We start from the raw sequence: 21,284 nt of genomic DNA, 5'->3' as shown, positions 1-21,284 counted from the left end.
TCCCTAAAGGAATGGGAAGTAATATTTTTTATGGGAGTAGACAATTGTTTTTAAAAAAATAAGTTTCTGGGTATAAAACACCAACCACAATAAAATTTTATCAATAATTCTCATTAAGCATGGAAGGTCTACCTTCTGATCCTGTGGACACAGGTGACATTGTTCTCTATTTTAAGCTAAGCAGCGGTTTACTTAGAATCCACCCATGATTGAAAAGTTTGGCTTCCCATTTTCCTTTTGGTAAAAGAAAGCTTTAAGGGATCTTGTTATTTCTAAGGGGCAAGAAGGGTTAGTCATCCATTTTCCAGCTTTGCTCTGTTCAATTACAGGCATTTCTCAGGGCCATAAACAGCAAATCCAGTTCTCCAATTACTTTGATCTCTCCATTCTCTCCAAGCTGTAAAAATAAGAACACATGAGTATTTGAGCATTCATACCATACTTTTTAAAGAGGAACAAATTAGAAAAAGATGGTTGGGTTGCTGGAGACAAAAACCAAGTTTTTTGCCTTTTGTAAAAGACTAATAGCAATACCCTTTTAGCAGAATATAACATGATTTGCCATAGAGCTTAAAATTATGGCTAACTGAACTTTAAAGCCACCAACGGGCATCAAATCTCAGTTGTATCTACACTAATGAAGCTGTTTAAAGCCACTTCCTAACCAGAGCAAGCGGATGGGAGCTGTGCAGACATCTGCAGGACCGAATGCCCCCACTATGCTCTGCCCTCCCTCATAGCCTCACTACAGTCTATGACCACCTAATTATAACAGCTCAGCTCACACACTTTTGTACCAAAACTATACATTTACCAATACACGTGAGCTTCTTCTGTTCTCACCTCCTTAACAAAGGGGGAAAACAACAACAGGTTTTCACTTTTGTAGGGAAAATACCAAATAAGTCCCATCCAGTTGCTTTAATTAGTAGAAAGTCAGATACACATTATAACACCACTTCTCTCCTCCTCCTTCCGGGTAGGCTGTAAATGAGGCTTTCAAACTCCATAAGAGAGAGAACTCAGATTCAAGTTCAAAGCATTCTCCTCTGAAATTCATCTAATCTATTAAATTTGCTCTAGAGTATTTCAAGGAAAACCGTAAGCCATCATTGTCCTCTCTGCTTTGTTCTCCTTTCACTTCCTCTTGTCTTCCATCATTCCACCTTTCCATACTTCCTTTGACATAATGCCAAGCGATATTTCTTATATCTCAAAGACTGCCAAGACTATAAAGAATGTTTGAAGTTAGCTTGCCCTACTGTCTATCATCCATTCTACCACAGCCTGCTCTCTGCTTGTACCTGCAGTGGCAGGGACATAACACCTCCAAGACCGCCCTCCCATTTCAGCCAGTGTTGAACAGTTATCTCTGGCGTTGAGCTTCCTCTGGGTAATGAGCTTCTTTCTTGCCTATGCTCTCTGGAGCTACAGGGTTAAAACAAAAATACCATAACCGCTCTTCTAGGTGGCACACCATTGCAAGAGTTGATTCTCCCAAAATGGATTAAAATTTGTTTTAAAAAATGCATTTAAAAAATGCTTTAAAATTTGTTTCCCCACATGGATCACCGTCAGATGTTTCTCTCCCACCCTGCATTTTTCTAAAGCCAACAAAGTAAACTGATGTCAGGAATTTTTCAGACCAGAAGTGCAAAGCAATTTTTTGCAATGGCATGCTAATATCCAGCCCTCCACATCGAGGTAACCGATATATGACAAGAGAATTGATCTTCACAATGAAAGGCTACAAAGCCTTCCACTACCCAAGGAAGAAACAGACACATTCGTGAAATCATGATCAGGAAGAAATCCTTTTTTAAAGAAACATCAAGGTGGGAAGGAAAAGAAAATTTAGGTTACACCTGTTAGTGAAAATTCCATCGGCTAGAGCTTTCGTGCTTCTGAGGTGTAACTGTGCCTGTCTGCAAAAGCATCACTTTCGCTGCTAGTAATCATTCCACTGGTTTTTGGATGAGTCACAACTGCTAGTCTCAGCTTTCTACTATTGTTCTTTTCCCCAAATAGGCCACGTGACAGTATCATTCACTGTTCGAATATACAGTAGCCTACATAAGATAAATGCTCACTGGGAATTTGTTGAGGGAAGGAGGAGACCAGAAAGGAAGGGGAAAAGAGAGAGGAAGAAAAGATTATTCCCAGTTCAGACTTTCATTCACTATATGAAAGCCATTACTAACATTTCATTCTATTTGAAACTGTATAAAAGAAATTAGGGGTGGCTCACTCTTGCTTTTAAATTAAAACCTACAGCTGTTGGGTATTGTACAATGATGATTAAATATAAGCATGAATCATTCCAGAGATTCATCCCCTACATAAGCCCAGCTCTTTTATTATGATTGTTCTGGGCTTCTCTCTCCAAGTCTTAAACCATCAAATCAATGGCTTCAAAAATCACCTCAAATAAATTTTCCCCCAGGTGCTTTTCTGTTTTTTGAACAGGTGCCTGTTCAGATTACACGCTAGTAGGAATCTCAAATTTCCTGAAGAATTAATAAAACTAAAACCAACACAAAATGCTGCTGGAAATAGTGTTGCATAGAGTATTCAGGAGATCTGCCTAGTAGCCCTGGCTTTGCTACTGGCCATGCCCAGAACATGGGGTGATGAGATTAGAAGACCTAATTTCCCAGCCGGTTCTAGGATTCTAGGATTTGCAAAATTGGGAAGCTTATTTATAAATATACAGACACATCCATGTATATGCACCTAGATGATCAACCCAGTGGTAGGCGAATCAAGTAAAAAATTATCCATAGGGGGAAAAAAGAAACAAAGGGAAGAAAAAGAAAGTGACACGTGTCTCTCCTCTTTAATAATTTAGCATTAATAGTTATTAGTAGTACCTTTTTCACTGTGTCCTTCAGGTTTTGCACATTTCTCTGGATATGCTGGTCATCACTGTCAATATGCTACAAAATGAAAACCGAAACACTTATTTTAGCTTTATGAACTTGAGTGTCCCTAACCGAGGTGCGTTACAATGCACCTGGAATTAAAGTTCTTAGCAATTTTGCCCACAATGACCCAGATTTCACCAGTGACCTAGATTTGCACAGCTCTTGAATTCCCTTGGACACCAAAATCCAGTCATTTCCCTTACATGGGACCTCTCTTCACCTTTGGGAAATCCTACTGAGGTTTAAGTGTGTGGAAAGAGTGGAGTGGTTTATGCAAATTCGGTGAAGAATAAAACCCTAACTCTCCCTCACAAAAAATGCACGCTCAGAACAAGAAACGGACATAAAGTATGTCTTGGGTGAACAGTAGGCCCTCTTTAATAAATACTGAGTCCCGTCGCTCCACCCAGTCTACCCCAATCTTTTTTCAAAATTTTAAATATTCAGAGCCATCAAGGTCATACACCTCTGACTCGGTCACTTCTTGCAGCATCCAAAGGGCAACCGTGTTTGTCCACCCAGCACCGAATGTTAAATCTTTCCATTACCCTTTCTCTTTCCCATCCCTTCCATCTCTACTCAGAGGAACCGTTTCCACATCTAGGCATTTTTTCCTACAGCTGCCAACACCTTTCTCTTCTCACATAACTTAAGTTGCTTTTTCCCAGGAACAGAGGAGCCTTCTGTGCTCTTGTCTTTCAGATACCCTTCATCACCATAAATTCAAAATGTGACTCAATTAAAGCAAAAAAAACCACTCTGACTCCAAATCACTCCTGTAATGGTGTTGCTGAGGCACCTCTTGCTGCCAGCCTGGGTAGGGGCAGTGAGGGTTGGCGTGGAAGGGCTCTAAAGGGAAGAAGGGGGGGGAGGCGGGCTAGGAGTGGGTGGAGTTAGGGTAGGAGAAGAACTCACACATTGGCTTAGTTTGTTGCTGAGCCTGGCCAGGAAGGGCACCACCTCCTGCATATAGGGCTGGAACCTATCAGATTGGGGGAGCAGCACTTCTTCAAGGGTAAAGTTCAGCACCTGCTTCATCAGATAGCAGCGCTCTCCCATCTGCAGGCAAAAGTGGAACAGCAGGGGTCATGGGAGGGGGCATCCAGAAGATCCAAACCATCATCACCACCATCCAAATAACCATGGATGACACATTGCCTTGCTCATCATGACTATGACTTACATTGACTTCGTAGAACAGTTTCTCCCCAATGAGACGAACATCTGTGTTGTTATCTGCCAAACTAGCCTGGAAGAGAAGAAAAGACAAAGTGCCTGGACGTCAGGGAGATAGGAGAAAAGTCTGTGAGTAGAGATGCATTCTATCCACGTTCCCCAGAGCAGCCCCAGGAAGACTGAAGAAAGAATTCAGATGTGTGCATGAGTTTAAAATAATGCACAGAGGAGTAAAGGGAAAAACAAAAGTCAGGTGGGCTAATAAATGGATTTTTTGGAGTAAAGCTCAATATACATATCCTCAAGGCCAAAGTGGAAGGTCTTCTGGTAAAGCCCAATCTCCAGAAATTCTCTAAAGAGACATAGAAAATAATCTCTGGTCTACCAGTGAGGATAGATGATGGGTTCCTAAAGATTTTAGTAGTGTCCTGGAGACAATTTTTGGAACTCTCAGGTTCCAAGTAGATAGATGTGAAAGAGAGAGAGAGAGTTTGAGATGAGTACCTCCTTAGCCAACATGAAGGTGCGGTTGGTGATATAAGGCTGCTGGAAGTTGGACCCGTCAAGCCTGCAGTGTGAACTGATGGGCACAGCCAATCCTCCCTGCGTCCACAGGGCAACGAGAAGGAGGCAGCTAGCGGCCAGAGTTCCCATAAGGGAAGAGCTCCCAGGTTTCTGCAGGGCGGCCATCGCAGACACCTCTAACTTAAACAAATGGCGACTAGAAAAGGAGAACCTGGTTTGGAGAGAACAAGAAGCAAGATTACAAGGGAAAGCAATGAGGTATCAAGAAGTTATCATATCAAACCGAGTTTGCTGAAACACTTACCTGTTTCAACGATTCTGCTTGTGATGGAAAGGGAAAAGCTGCTGCTTTTATAGCCCCCAGAACACGTTTTTTTGTGAAAAAGATGACATCAGCAATTATCTAATTTCCAGTACTGTCTTCTGAGAACTACCTAACCACCAGAAGAGCCCACAAAACGCTACCTCCTATTTTTCCCACCCCGAAATGTGAGTGTTTCCCTAAAACGTCACTATTAGGGCCCAGAAGGTGTTTTTACAGATAAATCCCAGAAATTTTCTAAACCCCACTTATTTTTCAAAGAAAACAATTGCTTTGTCTTCGCAGATTCCGGATTCAGCATACTAGTTTTTGATCTTCCGTAGTAGCTGAGTAAACATTTTGGTTGTGGACTCATTTTCCTACCAGCTTCATAGATTCTTATCTCATTACAGGTGATAAGAAATAAAGGACCCATGTCCTATATCCTCTGCTTTAAAATAAAGAATAATGATAGCTTGGAGATAATCACATTTTTAAAATTAATTTTATCTCCTTTTTTCAATATGCTGAATCCTGAGGAAGACTTAAAATTTTAAAATAATAGTGTTGGCTAATCTAAGCACTGTTTTCCTCCCATTCTGTGACTTTTAAATATTAACAATTATGGTGGCTGCAAATATATCGTAAAATTTTTTATTGAGGGGCGCCTGGCTGGCTCAGTCAGTGGAGCATGTGACTCTTGATCTTGAGATCATGAGTTCAAGCCCCATGGTGGATGTAGAGATTACTTAAAACAATTTTTTATTGAATTATAATCAGTATCAGTTTAAATTTGGAAACCTTAATGCTAAACAATCTAATTGCCATTTTTCTCAACATGCAAATATTTTAAGAATACAGTGGCTATTGTAGTTTATCTTAAAATTTTACCTGTTCTCATTCTAAACAACACACAAGTTAAGTCTCAAAACAATATTTCCAAAAATATTTATTTTTTAATGTATTTATTTTTGAGAGTGAAAGCATTAGAGGGGGAGGGCAGAGAGAGAGGGAGACACAGAATCTGAAGCAGGCTTCAGGTTCTGAGCCACCAGCACAGAGCCCGAAGCAGGGCTCGAACCCACAAACCATGAGATCATGACCTGAGCCGAAGTAGGATGCTCACCCATTGAGCCACCCAGGCACCCCTCCAAAAATCTTATAACAGTTTTTATTATGTGTATGGATGTCTAAGGAAGAGAACCTGGCAATATAGTGGTTATATGTTGACTTTGAGTTATTAAAAACACATTGAATTCTTTTTTTAAGTTTATTTAAGTTTTTTAAGTGTATTTAATTATTTTGAGAGACAGAGCACAAGCAGAGGAGGAGCAAAGAGAAGAGAGACAGAATCCCAAAGAGACTCCGCACCTATAGTGCAGAGCCCGACTTGGGGCTCAAACTCACAGTGAGATCATCACCTAAGCCAAAATCAAGAGTAGGAAGCTTAACCAACTGAGCCACCCAGGCACCCCTAAAAATACAATGAATTCTAAATAACACCTAAAAACTCAACTGGAACCCCTCCCAAAGGGTGGGAATGGGGAGCATGTGCTAGGGGAAAGAACGTGCAAATTAGTTTGTTCAGATTTTTCTCCTCCCAACTAGTTAAGATCAGGAATGTTGAAGAACTGGAAGAAGGAAAGCAAGTAATTGAACCTTGAGCATTGGTAGAATGGCACGACCCAGATGAGGAGCCACAGGAAGGATTAAAACAGCATAAGGACACTGAGCATTTGGGAGTGTGCCTTAGGAGAAAGATGCAAAAGGGATGATTCAGGAGAGTGCATGAAACTAGACCCATTCCAAATGTTTGTTTGAGGTTGTTTATGAGTCCAAGATGAGGAAACTCTTTTTCATCCAATTTCTTATTGTATGAGATATGGCCATTTTTGTCCAAAATTCTGTATAATTATGTTAGCACTAGATTTATTCTATATTATGGATTAAATAGTCTTTTGTTGGCTTGCCTGGGAATCTGACCAGCATACATAATTTTGTTCCCATGGGAAATAAGGTTTTTTTAAGTTTATTTATTTATTTTGAGAGAAAGAGAGAGAGCTTGGGATGAGCAGAGAGAGAGAGAGGGAGAAAGAGAAAGAATCCCAAGCAGACTCCATGCTGTCAGCGCAGAGCCCAATGTGGGGTTTGAACCCATGAACCATGAGATCATGACCTGAGCCCAACCCAAGAGTCAGACATTTAAGCAACTGAGCCACCCAGGATCTCTGGGAAAATAAATTTTGACATTATCGAATTATATGCTTCCCAGGGAAGAGTCTCAGTCTTTTTTATCTTCGTATCTCCAATACTTAAAACAGCTCCAGACACATAAAAAGAAATCAACAAAAAAAGACGTTGATCTGTGAATTTAAATAATCCACTAAATATCTTTGGGAACACTCATGGAGATAATTTGGAACTGCCTTTACCGTACTTGTAAAGTTGGGGTTGGTGCAGTACTACTTGCCAGCTTCATTGTTATCCCTGAATAGGGAATAAATAGCTGTGAAACAAGAACAGAGTGCCAGAAAATGGCAAACCAGTCTTTAACAGCAGCAACATCCGTATTATTCACTATCTAGTCCTGAGGGACAAACATCAAAAACATAGCGTTGGGGCACCTGGGTGGCTCAGTGGGTTGAGCTTCCGGCTTCAGTTCAGGTCATGATCTCGTGGTTTGTGAGTTCAAGTCCCACATCAGGTTCCCTGCTGTCAGCCCAAAGCCCACAGAACTCGCTTCAGATCCTCTGTCCCCCTCTCTCTGCCCCTCCCCCACTTTCGCTCTCCAAATAAATAAATAAATAAATATTAAAGTGCTAATGGAGCCAAGATCTTAGGCTTCAGTGAACTTGACCAAAACCCGCTAACCTGAAAATCTGCTCTAGGATTTCTGAACAAGAAGTCTCAAAAACCCTTGTTATTAGGAGAGGTTGTGGATACAGTATAAAACTGCTCCTGTGAAAAAACAACTGGAGACAAATGGGTGCTAAATAACTTCAGATCATGAAAGGCCTTCTCTTCAGCTGTTCCCTTGTGAATTTTCAAGCGTCTTCCAGCAGTCACCCTAGATAAACAGCAACCCTGGCTTCCCAGACCCAGACAGACATACCCATTGTTCATCTTTGATTTATGCAACAGTTTTCCTGCTCTAATGCCAGGAAGGGCTAACCAGAATCCCTAACCAGAAGGTAGCCTTCTCTGTCTCACTCACTCTACTCTCCCTAGCACCCAGAATAGTGCCTGGCACATAAATATTCACTGCATGATGAAACTATTTCTCAATTCATTGACTGATGCTCAGAAATCCACAATGCATTCTTTTTCTTTTTAAGTTTATTTATTTATTTTGAGAGAAACATAGCATGAGCAAGGTGGGGGGTGGAGAGAGAGGAAGAGAGAGAGAATCTCAAGCAAGCTCCACACTGTCAATGCAGAACCCGGTGCAGGGCTAGAACTCACGAACTGTGAGATCATGACCTGAGCCAAAACCAAGAGCCAGACGCTTGACCAACTGAGCCAACCAGGCACCCCAACACAATGCATTCTTTTAAAGTATACATCTCTCTGTGGCGCCTGGGTGGCTCAGTCGGTTAAGCGTCCGACTTCAGCTCAGGTCACGATCTCGCGGTCCGTGAGTTCGAGCCCCGCGTTGGGCTCTGGGCTGATGGCTCAGAGGCTGGAGCCTGCTTCGGATTCTGTGTCTCCCTCTCTCTCTGCCCCTCCCCCGTTCATGCTCTCTCTCTGTCTCAAAAATAAATAAAAACGTTAAAAAAAAATAAAGTATACATCTCTCCAGGAGAAATAGAACTTCAGGTGTCTGGTAAAAAGTCATGTATTCATCATACTCCTCAGTATAACACACAGGATCATTGTTCCCTGCAAGTTTCTCTCTCTCTCTCTCTCTCTCTCTCTCTCTCTCTCTGTCCCACTGTGTGTGTGTGAGAAAGAGAGACACGGAGACAGACAGAGAGAGATCTCACCCTCCTAATCCTCCTTCCTTCTGCACCACACAACATCACCACCTCCACACCTGCCATAGGCCATTGGGCTAATGTATTTATACACATTTCTGAATCCTTGTAAAACGTCAAGTGTTGTTGAGCATGCGTAGGTATTTTTATTTTATAGGAATGGTTCTTTCTTAATCTTTCACTCAGCACTGTGGTCTTGCAATCTATCCGTGTTGCTATGTGCAGACCCTTTTTCTAACATGCCACTCAGCAGTGTATATCCATGCTTTACTTATTCCCCCCCCCGCCCCCCAGTGGGCACCTAAACCATCTCCAATTGCACTCTACAGACACTGCAGCACTAAGCAACCTCATCCAAGTCACGTAATGGTATATTTTTGAGAACATCTTCGGGATAGTTACCCAGGAGTAGGTCTACCTGGTCTTAAAGATAAGTTCATTGCCTTTTTCTAGATACTGCCAAACTGCTCTCCAGAAAGACAGCACTAAGGTTTGTTTTCTTCGGTTTTCTTCGATTTTGAATCCAGATTTGATTTTGCCAACTTTTGGAAGTTTAAAACGCTATCTCATTATTGTTGTAATTCTTTTTTCACACACTTGGAGCCTCTTGAGTTTCCCCCCTCTCTGAATTGATTGTTTACATCTGTTGCCCATTGTTCTAGTGGGCTTTGGGGTTTTGTTGTTGATTTCTGGGCGTTCCCTGTATATTTCATACATTGTCTCCTTTGCTTGTAGGCATAACAAACTCTCCTCTCAACTTGCATTCTACTAACTTCATTAGTTTGGTTTTCTTTGAATAGAAATTTGATTTGGATGAATCTAAGACATTATTTTTTGTTACACAGTTTGCACTTTCCAATGCTTTGTTTGAAAAGTCTCTCTCCACCTCTAGGTCACAGAGATATTCTTCTGTCTTTTCTTCTATTTATGGTTTTACCTTTTACAATCAGGTCTTTAATGGCTTTTTGTAGATGATGGAAAGTAGAGAATCCAGTTTACTTTCCTCCACATAGCGAGTCAGTTATCCTAACACAGTTCACTAAATGGCGAGTCCTTTATTATGTGCGTATTTCCCATGTACAAATAGCTAGCTCTGAGCTCTCTGTTTTGTTCCATTGGTTGGTTGGTTGGTTGGTTGGTTTACTTATTTATTTATTTATTCTTGAGCCAGTTCCATAATATTTTTATTACTGAGGAATATCTTTATATATGGAAAGGAAATTCTGCTCTCTTTGCCCTTTTTCAAGACTGACGTTGTTATTCATGGGCTTTCATATATTTTTTACATAAATCTTATAATAAATTTGTCCAGTTCCGGAGGGGTGGAGACTCAGAAGAAACTTTGGTTGGGCTATCACTTAATTTGAGGAGAATTGGCAACTTTATAAGATGAACTCATTCCATCCAAGAGCGTTTACCTGTTCTCTACTACTTAAGATCTTCCTTCATATCCTTTGACAGTGTGTCAACATTTTTTTCATTGAGGCCTTGTGTATTATTTTTAACTCCTAGTCACTTTATAGGTGAAGTAAGATATTAAAGTGTTATTAATCATTTTCCCCTTGGTGTGAATGAGTACCAAGTTGGATTATTGGGATATTCATCTCCTGGGAAAATGAAGAACGTTTGCTTTTTTTCACGGTCAGCAGAGAGGAGAGTTAGAGATAGCCAGCAACAAAGCTAGAGATATTTTACTTCCCCATTATGCTCAGAGCTGACCCTGCCAGTACTTAGGCCAGCTTTCTTCCCTGCCTACCGCACCCTGTGAACACCCAGCCCAAGGGCACTTTTCAACGTAGCCACCTTTCTCTTCTTCCTAAGGACGAAATCTTGTGAATTCATCTTAAAGGGGAAGACTATACCCCCAGGAATGTGTCATGATATAAATGAGTATATTTTCCTCTCTAGTAGGACCAAGGACTGAAATCAATTTAAATGATAGAAGGAAGCAACATTTATTCAAACGCCTCACTACTCCAGCACATATAAACAATTCGGCATCAGCTCCCTAATGTCTATCCTCTACTGTGATTGATGTTGTTTTTTTTTAATTCATTTTCTTAAAGTTTATTTTTATTTATTTTGAGAGAGAGATAGGGAGCAAGCGGGGGAGAGACGGAGAGAGAGAGAGACACAATCCCAAGCAGGCTCCGCACTGTCAGTGCAGAGCCCAATGCAGGGCTCGAATCCATGAACTGTGAGATCACGACCTGAGCCGAAATCAAGAGTCGGACGCCCAACCGACTAGCCACCCAGACTCCTCTACTGTCAAATATTTTTAAAATCTATAGGTCTCTCCCAGTTGCTCACTTATTATTTTGACTAGTAAATAAGTTTAGAAAATCGTAACTCACACTTACTTGTAACACCAGATGTTGATATTCATAGTTAACTGTTATCAGTGAATCTCTTATTCCAATTCTCTAATCAATTTTAGAATTATTAATGCTTCTCACAATCATTTCCACAGGGTGAGTACTATTTTTAAACACAACTTTTAAAAATTTTTATTCAGGGAGCACCTCGGTGACTCACTTGGTTAAGTGTCTGACTTTGGCTCTGTTCGTAATCTCACAGTTCATGAGTTCGAGCCCAGTGTTGAGCCCACTTCTATCAGACAGAGTCTCCTTCGGATCCTCTGTCTCCCTCTTTCTCTGCCATTTCCCCACTCACGCTCTCTCTCTCTCAAAAAAATAATAAAAAATTTAAAAAATTAAAAATTAAAATTCTTAGTCACCACTGTATCTTGGTACAGATTTACTAGACTCTCTTAGTCTCCGAAGGAAAATTGTGGGCCAAATAAACTAGATATTTCCTACATTCTCACCACCCTGTTGAAAGTTTTAAAATACATATAAATATAACCATAGCTGGGGAGAGTAAGACAGTTCCAGTTCTGAGGAGATTTGGTTTTAAAATCTCATAAACATCATCGTGAGAAAATATTCTTTTTCCTTTTTCTTTGTCATTATCCTAATTCAAAAGCTTCGTACATGCTATTAATGGAGTGAAGTATCACTAATTTAGTTTAGTTGGAAAAGATGTCACCCTGAATCGATGGTAAGTCTAAAATACAATGTGTTTTTAAAGAGGTATATTTTGGGGGCACCTGGGTAGCTCAGTTGGTTAAGCATCCAACTTTGGCTCAGGTTATGATCTCACGGTTTGTGGGTTCAAGTCCCGCATCGGGCCCTGTGCTGACAGCTCAGAGCCTGGAGCCTGCTTGGGATTCTGTCTCCCTCTCTCTCTCTGCCCCTCCTCTGCTTGTGCTCTCTCAAAAATAAATAAATAAAAAACATTAAAAAAAAAAAAAGCCTAACAAAAAAGAGGTATACTTTTGTTATCACTTCCAAATTCATACAAACAAATCAACTAGGCTGATAATATTTCATTCTATTTAATAAATATCTATTTTGTTGTTGTTTCAATATTTTACCACACAGACGTTCTTAGACTCATGTTTAATACTTCAAAGAAATACAGTAATAGGTGACATAGTAATTGTGTTGTAGCAGCCTTAGGATTAATCTGAAGTGGGCTTACTTTTGAGAGAAAACATTGAATGTACCTAAATACTGATTAGAGAACTGCATTTTAAGTTGTACTCATGTTAGTTAATTAACCTGATTTTAGAAAAATTAAAGATCGACAGGTACTTGAATGAGTAAGGAGGGAATTAAATATAAGAGCTGGATAGAAATTGTGCTTGGTACACTTAATCGGCTGACAAAGGGAGGAGTTACAATAAATGATAAAGCCATAGATAAGTGGGATCATTTGTTAGAATACACGGCTTAAACGCAGGAGAATAAGAGGAAATGCCTGGGTGATGTTTGCCAGGAAATAAAACTGCAACAAAGAGCTATTCACAGGGTGCCAGGTTGGTGCTGGATGAGCGAGAAAGGGGCAATATGCTTTATTCACTCATTTAGTCATTCATTCCTTCACCATAAGATCAGCTCCTCAATAAATTGTAATCAGATGATCAAGTGAATTACAAGCAAAGGTGACCTGATTATTGTTGCAATAATTATATTTTGACTTTTCAATGCATTAAGCTTCTAGAATAGTGCCTGGCATCCAGCAGGGCACTTAATAATTGTTCTCTTAGTTGAGGGGACAAATGAACATTTATTGGGAAAATAACTCTCAGTACTTTTCTGTTTTCTCATCTTTGCAGCCACCTGCTAGACACCCTAATGTAGGAAAGACAAGCAGTTTTACCCCCTTTACAACTGGGAGAGTAAGATTTGTTTGTGACCTACCCAAAGCCACAGAGTCATCATGGGAAAGCCAGAACTTGAGGTCAGGTTTTCTGATTCAATGGCCACTGTTTTTACTATCTATCTCTTTCTTTTTCCATTCTCTGCAGTCTGGTTTCCTCAAGTTCATTGCTGAAGATGGCTTTGGGCCATACATTTAATAAGACTGACATTTGATATGAATTAACCAACAAAAGTCCCATGGTTGACATAAGGTCAGCTTCGTATAGCAGGAAGGCAACCATTGAGAGTATAGTCTTTCTAGTCAGTCTGCTTAGATTTGAATCTGGCTCTACCTCTTACTAACTGGATAGCCTTAGCTAAATTACCTAAGTGTTCTGTAAAAAGAGAGTAATAATAGCACCTACTACATATAGTTTTGACAATCTGTATGAAGTGCTTGGACTTTGTTCAGAAAACATTTGTTATTGATAATAATTATTATTATCCGAAATATGAAACAACCAGGAGAAAGGAATGGAGATAGTCATAAGGTAGCCAAGAGTTGGGAAACAGAGGTTCAGTAACTTCACTAGATGTTTACCTTGCACAGGCCAAGTCTGTTGAATGAATTAATGCACCATTGTTCTTGAATTCAGATTTTAGCATGAGTATCCCTTCTCCTTCATCCACTATGGTCAAGCTGTCCTAAGTCCTTTTTTTTTTTCTTTGAAATATCTCTTAACTTAGGGTCTTTTCATAAACATCTACTGACATTTGTAGTAGAACCACCACAAGTGTGAGTTGTTAAAAACAATTCCAGAAAAAATATTTGTAACATATCTGAATTCCAGAATATGTAAAGAGTTCTTGCAAATAAATAAGAACAACCCTAGAGGGGGGGACAAAGAAAAAGACAAAATCTTGAACAGATGTTTTTCAAAAGAGAATATGCATCTAAAAGGGGTAAGACTTCATGAGGCATAGGGAAAGGCAAAATTAAAACCACACACCCACCAGAATGACTACCAATTGTTGGCAAGCATTTAGAGCAAATGGAACTCTCGTAAGCCATGTGAAGGGGTATAACTTGCTACAATCACTTTATTTTTTTATTGAAGTATAGTTGACGTGCAATGTTACATTAGCTTCAGATGCACAACAGCAATTCGACAAATCTACATGTTACGCTATGCTCACCACAAGTCTGGCTACCATCTGTCACCATACAATGCTGTTACAATACCATTGACTATATTCCCTACGCTGTACCTTTTATCTCCATGATTTGTTCATTCCATAACTGGAAGCCTGTACCTTATATATAATATAATATAATATAATATAATATAATATAATATATAAAAGTATAATATATAAAAGTATAATATATAAAAGTATAATATAATATAATATAATATAATATAATATAATATATAAAAGTATATATCTTTTTGCATTAAAGTTTTCATTTTCTTTGGGTAAATACCCAGTGGTGGAATTAGTGGATTATATGGTATTTCCATTTTTAACTTTGTGAGGAAACTCCACACTGTTTTCCACAGTGGTTAAACCAGTTTGCATCCCCACCAACAGTGTCCAAGTGTTCCCTTTTTTTTTTGCATCCTCGCCGACGTTTGTTCATTTGTTATTGACTTTTTTTATACTAGCCATTTTGACATGTATGAAGTGATATCTCATTGTGGGTAAAACCACTTTAGAAAATTGTTTTTGCAATAACTACCAAAGCTGGACAGATAGATGTCTATGACAAATTATTTAGTTTCTAGCTACATACCCAACAGAAGTGAATTTGTTAACAAGAGACATTCACAGAAATATGCATTGTAGCATTCCTTACAACAGCCTGAGCCAAAATCATTAGAATAAAGTAAAGTATAGTTATATATTGGAATACTACACAGCAATGACAATATACACATAACTACAGGCATGAATCTCACAAATAACTGAGCAAAAAAAAAGCCAAATACGGAAAAATATAAACTATGTAATTCCTTTCATATAAAGTTCAAAAACAGACAAAATTGGTCTATCAAGTTAGAAGTCAGAAGAGTCACCACCTCTGGGGGTGGTTAGACACTGAACTAGGATGAAAGGGCATGTCCGGGGGTGCTAGTAATGATTTGTTTCTTTATCTGGCTGATTATTTGGGTGCGTTTATCTGGTGCAAATGTATTGAGCTATGTATTTATTATTTATTCATTTTCTATATATATTTTATAGTCTAATAAAAATGTTCTTCATGTCATTATTCCTCAAAATCAGCTAACCTTTTCACTTGTGGCCTCGTTCACATTTTCCCTAATTTGGGCAATAATTTCCAGGGCTTCCTCTGCTCAGTTGTGTACTTCCTTGGGTATACAGCCTAGAGTAAAATGAAAAAAAGAGGAATATAAGACTATAAGTACTCTACATAACTTCCAATAAATTATATGACTATTCAAACTCAACAGGAAGGTTTTTAATAGGAAAACTCCTCCTTACTTTATTTTTTTTTTTAAAGAATTTTTTTTTTAATGTTTATTTTTGAGACAGAGAGAGACAGAGCATGAACGGGGGAGGGTCACAGAGAGAAAGAGACACAGAATCTGAAAAAGGCTCCAGGCTCTGAGCTGTCAGCACAGAGCCCAACGCGGGGCTCGAACCCACGGACCGTGAGATCATGACCTGAGCCGAAGCCGGACGCTTAACCGACTGAGCCACCCAGGCGCCCCTCCTCCTTACTTTAGAAACAAAGAGAGGATGGCAAGGAAGAAGAAGTGACCCAATGACAATGACTACCCAAAGTCACCACTGATCTGCTCTTTCCACATCAGTGGTGGAGCCACCCTGAGGGCACTCTAGATGAAAAACCTCTATGGCAACCACGCACCTCTTTACTAGCTCTGTTTTCCTCTTGCTCTGCCAGCCCTGGTCACACTTATGTTGACCTCCATGCTGTTCAGGCTCTCCAATCCTCCTCTATAGAAGCACAACCTCACTAGAAGCACCGCATGCTCTGGACCCTCCATCCTGCCCCCAACCTTATATATATATAAAAAAATCTACCTAGCCTAAGTTGCTACTACCTAAGTTACCTAAAGTGGCACCAAGTAAATGAGACTATCATAACCAACTAATCCATACCTAGGTATAAATAACTAAGAAATTCTAAATGCAGATAGGCATTTTTGCAGGATTTTTTTCACATCTTAGCACAAAGGAATGACTAATGGGAAATTTGGGGAAAATGACAGGCTCATAGAGGAAAAATTGGATAAATATCTCTTGGTAACTCTTTGCCTCTTTCACATATGTTGGGCTAGGTCTTACCTAGTCCTGACCCTGTGACTTTCTCCTAACGTTCAAACTTCTGTGACCTCTTTGGAAATATTTGTGGTTGGTTACACTCACTGTAATTGAGAAAAAGTAGAGAGTGGTTTTATAATTTTTGCATAGAATCCCAGAATATATGTTATTTGGTGCCAGGTTGACTTCAGGGACCAACAACATAATTACTACCAGGTAGCCATTAATTAACTCCCCAGGGATGTCCGGAAAACCTCTCCCAGAGACCCCTCTGAGGACATGTTCTCATATCATGTTTGCCAGTGGGATTCCCCTGTATCACCCTGGTGGTTTAGTATTCTCGACAATGACTTACAAAATGAAAAGGATTGAGGGAAAGAAGTGGAAGCTAGCATCATTTTACCTCAAGAGCCACAAATGTTTCCTTCTTTCATTTTTTGTACCCACAGATAGAACCAAAACTCTACCTTGATCTTTTGAAGTAATCCACTTTCCTAGATGTCTACCTTTGTCACATTGTGTTGCTAGGTCATTTATTTCATGAATTGGTGAAACTCCAGTCACGCTGGCAAGAGCTTTGTTCATCAAAATAAATGAAAAGTTCTGGCATTCTGGTAGAAGTTCTATCCTAAAGTCCTAATCAATCCACAAAGTGCCTTTCCATGAATTTACCAAATTCCCCACAAGTCAGTCTGTCACAAGAGCATTTGTTGCCTGACTTCTATGTGCCCAGCCCTCTGCTAGTCTTTATTATGCAGGAGAGAAGAAACATAGGGAAAGTTCATCATTTTATAATTGAACTAGTGAGACAAATGCAAAGAAAAAGCAATTAGGGAGCACTGAAGTAACAAAAGGTATTGACATAAGTATAATAGAGATTCGGGTCAGAGTGAGAAACAGGTACATATACAGATTTCTTGTTTAAGGTCCCTCTGTGTTTAGAACACTGCCATCTTCCTTTTTCTGTTTCTATTAGAAAATAAAGAAATTTGTCTTTCAGGGTCCCAAATGAAGCTAAATATTATCAGTGTCTGTTCACAATTCTGCTCTGAGAAACACAAATAAAAGGTTTCAGAATACAATATAACATTACTTTGGAGTAACAGCCTTCTAGGCCAGCAGAAAGTCAGCCAAAAACACAGGCTCTCCCTTGATTGACCAGGTCCTGAACACTGAGAGAATAATCCAGAATCATTTGAAATTGGCAGAGAGTGGAAGCAGTGTAAGAACTGTATACTTCTTTGAGTTGTTATCAACACAGAATTAATAGAAAGTTAAAAGCCCTTGGTAGCAAGACCACCTACATTTGTCAAAATTCAAAGAACTGTACTCCTAAAAAGGATGAATTTTATTATGTGTAAATTATACCTCAATAAACCTAATTGAGAAGAAAGAAAGAAAGAAAGAAAGAAAGAAAGAAAGAAAGAGTTTGGCTAGTATTTGTTTCTTGTGTCCTAAAATATCCACCTAATTGCGATTGAAAAATTAAAATGGGCCTTACCCAGAGAAGGTATTAATCCCCAATTTTGCCAGTTTTAAAATAAGAGTTTTCTCCTAAGTAGAACTGCTCAATAACGGATGGAATGGACTGTCTTATAAGAGAACAAACTTCCTATCTATCACTAGAATTTGGCATTGCTTATGTAGAACTTCCCCTGCTGGGTGATTTACATAGCCCATTTATGATCCTACCATAATGCTCCAAGGGGGAGCACGTTACAAATGAGCCTCAGAGGGTGTGTGTGCCTATCACTTACAGCTGTGTCCTACAGGTGTCTGTGACAAGGCTCCCTCCTGGTGAGGCCTCCACCAGCCACCATGGCAACTGCCAATACTTCCTAATACATATATTCACTATTTTCTTTTTGTCTTAGTCACCAATTGCCGTGTAACAAATTGCCCTCAAAATGTAGCAGCTTAAAACAAAAACATTTGTTATCTAATATAATTTCCAGGCGCCTGGCTCTGGGTCACTCGTGATGTTAAAGTCCAGATGGCCCGGGCTGCAGTCATAGGAAAGGTTGGCGGGACCCAGAGGATCCACTTCTAAGAAGACTCATTCATGTGGCTGCTGTTGGAGGCCTTGTCCCATTACTATATGAGGTTCTCCAGAAGGCTGTTCATGATATGGTCTCTAACATCTCCCAGAATGTGAGATCTAAGACAGAGAGGTGGGGAGTCACAGTGCCTCTCACGACCTAGTCTCCAAAGTCACACACCATCACTTATGACTTACCCTATTCATTTGAAATGAGCCTACACACGAGGAAAAGGAAATTAAGCTCAATCTCCTGGTGGGAGGAATATCAAAGGATTTGTAGACATATTTAAAATCATTACATCTTCCATGATAATTTGTAGACATATTTAAAATCATTACATCTTCCATGATATATTTTCCTCCATGGCATTCATTACCATCTGACATAACACATTTTATTTATTTGTTTATCGTCTGCCTTATAGCACTGGCATATAATCTCCAAGGGACTTTTCTCTGTTTTATTTACTGTTGAGTTCTCAAAACAGTGCCTGGAACACAGTAAGTGCTCAATAAATATTTGATGAATAGGCTGATAAAGGAATAAATCACTGAAACAAAACTGAAGACATCAGCAGAGGCTAGACTGTGGAAGACCCCTTAGACCATGTCGAGGAGTTTGGACTTTGCCCTAGAAACGTGGGAAACTATCAAAGAGTTTTAAACAGGTCATGTCATGTCCTGGATGTTACAGAGTGATTCTTGCATCAGTTGTGGTGTTTGAACTCCATTCCTCTCGGGTCCTTTCTGACTCAGAGTGTGGCCCAAATTGCCATGACACAGCTCTCCTCAGCTTCACTGCTGGAGATGGGCCCACCCGCAGAGATCCACCTACTGTTGAAGTAGTCTCACAATATGGAAATTACGTGTTATAAGTAATTGACAAACTTTAGTCTCACGATATGGAAATTACGCGTTATAAGTAATAGACAAACTTTAGTCTCACGATATGGAAATTGCGCGTTATAAGTAATTAACAAACTTTAGTCTCACGATATGGAAATTACGCATTATAAGTAATTGACAAACTTTAGTCTCACGATATGGAAATTGCGTGTTATAAGTAATTGATAAACTTTAGTCTCACGATATGGAAATTACGTGTTAAAAGTAATTGACAAATAATTTCTGGCAAATTATTACTGACTTCTAAAAGTCTAAGACTTTTACAATATAATCATGTTATTGTTCGACGTTACAAAAAATTTTAGAGTAGGAGAATTCACAAATATAGAATCTGCAAATAATGAGGATGGGCTGTATGTATATTCAGGAGAAGGAATAGACATTCTCAAAAGAAATCAGCGCTGTGGAAGACTATCAGTAAAAGGGGAAAGCAAATAATTGTGGCACATTCCACATAGCATTCAAGTAAAATGAAGACTGAAGTCTCAAGAGTCCACTGGATGTTGTGAATACAAAGTGGCTGGTATTTCTTAGAGCACTTTCACCGGAGTAGTTGAGACAAGGATTTGGTTGCTATGACTTGGGAAATAATTAGGGGGTGGAGAAATGGAGACAAGGAAGATGCAACTGTTTTAGGAAACTTGGTCGTGCACATCAGACTGGAGAATATTCACCATTGCGATGTATGTTCTGTGAGGGTAGGAGTTTTCTTCTCTGCCGTTCATTGTCGCTTCCTCAGCATTTAGGACAGCACCTGAGACACTGGCGCTCAATATAGGTCTGTTCCCCATAGGCTTGGTCCGATAGAGCTGGGAGGGACCATTGAGATCATGTGCCCCACCTGCTGACTTTACAAAGAAGAAAACTGAGGCCAAAGAGACTGAACAATTTACCTACAGTCCCATGGCTAGCCAGTGGCAGAATTGTAGCTAGAAATCCGAGACTCTTTAGCCTTATTTCAGTGTACTATTTTGGCTATACTATGGAGCCAAAAATAGGAGAATGGAAATGAGAGGGAGCAAAAGTATTTGGCCTCATTATTACAACAGGGATTTCAGCACATGGAGAGGCTGGGAAGTTTTCTTCAGTGAAGAAAGCCAACCGCAAAACAATGTGTATAGCGTGATTCCACTTTTCTAAAATATGAACAATCTAGCCAGCATACCCTTTTTGACAAAATGGGGAGTACTAGACTGTTAAAATGGTTTTCTCTGCAGGGTGGGATTACAAGGGACCATCACTTCTAACAGTAAGTATTTCTGCAGTGTTTGGGTTTTATCCAAGGTATACATTATCTTTGTTAAGAGAAAAATGAAAGAAATACTTGTAACGCCTACGAGAAAAATCCGCTGCTGTTAGAACAGTACATCGTTGGCTACGTAGAAGATTAGTGGATCTCTGGCCAATGAAGAGAACAAGTTTTGTGAGGACGCCTGCCTGGAACCGCCGCTGGAGTTTTCTTCAAACACCAGAGGGATCTAGAAGGAGAATGGGAGAAGATAGAATTTCTATGCAAAGGGGGAGAAAGAGAGGTGGGGGAAAAGAGATAGGGAGGCATTCCCACTATGGCAAGGGGGCCGAGGTATGCTAAAAACAAACCACAGATAATCTAGGAATTAATAACATGGGCACCTACTGAGAAAGAAAATGACTCAGAGGTTTGCAGTATCAAGCACAGAGGGTTTCCTGCCCGCTCCCACATCTTGCTCCGCTCACATTTCACACATGCACGCACAAACAGCTCGGGCACACTCCCGCTGTCTGCACCGTTTATAAATTACCAAACCCGCAGAGCTAACTTCATCAAGGCTGCTTGAGGAGCCAATGAAGTGATGCATGCAAAAAAGTAAAGCACAGCAGCAGACTCATCAGCACAGCTGTTATCATGGTGGCTGAATCAAAAGGCGATCCTCGGAATGCATA

General features: G+C 39.8%; 1 protein-coding gene across 1 annotated transcript; it reads right to left on the bottom strand.

The window, feature by feature from the left end:
• Window positions 1–319: 319 nt before the first annotated feature.
• Window positions 320–4,790, bottom strand: IL22 (interleukin 22). Its single transcript, XM_019454668.2, has 5 exons — window positions 4,605–4,790; window positions 4,108–4,173; window positions 3,840–3,983; window positions 2,871–2,936; window positions 320–397 (listed from the first exon to the last, which is right to left on the bottom strand). Exons 1-5 carry the CDS (start codon window positions 4,788–4,790, stop codon window positions 320–322), a joined length of 540 nt encoding a protein of 179 aa, XP_019310213.2.
• Window positions 4,791–21,284: the final 16,494 nt, after the last annotated feature.

Source organism: Panthera pardus, unplaced genomic scaffold, assembly GCF_024362965.1.
Source record: "Panthera pardus isolate Hobbes unplaced genomic scaffold, ASM2436296v1 HiC_scaffold_6, whole genome shotgun sequence".
NCBI classification, from domain to species: Eukaryota; Metazoa; Chordata; class Mammalia; order Carnivora; family Felidae; genus Panthera; species Panthera pardus.
This window is presented reverse-complemented; position numbering and strand designations above follow the sequence as displayed.

Coding starts and splice junctions, on each gene's coding strand:
- IL22 (XM_019454668.2), bottom strand. CDS start 4,790: ATGGCCGCCCTGCAGAAACCTGGGAGCTCTTCCCTTATGGGAACTCTG. Junction 4,174..4,604: donor CCTTCATGTTGGCTAAGGAG/GTACTCATCTCA, acceptor CTTCTCTTCCAG/GCTAGTTTGGCAGATAACAA. Junction 3,984..4,107: donor AACTGTTCTACGAAGTCAAT/GTAAGTCATAGT, acceptor TTTTGCCTGCAG/ATGGGAGAGCGCTGCTATCT.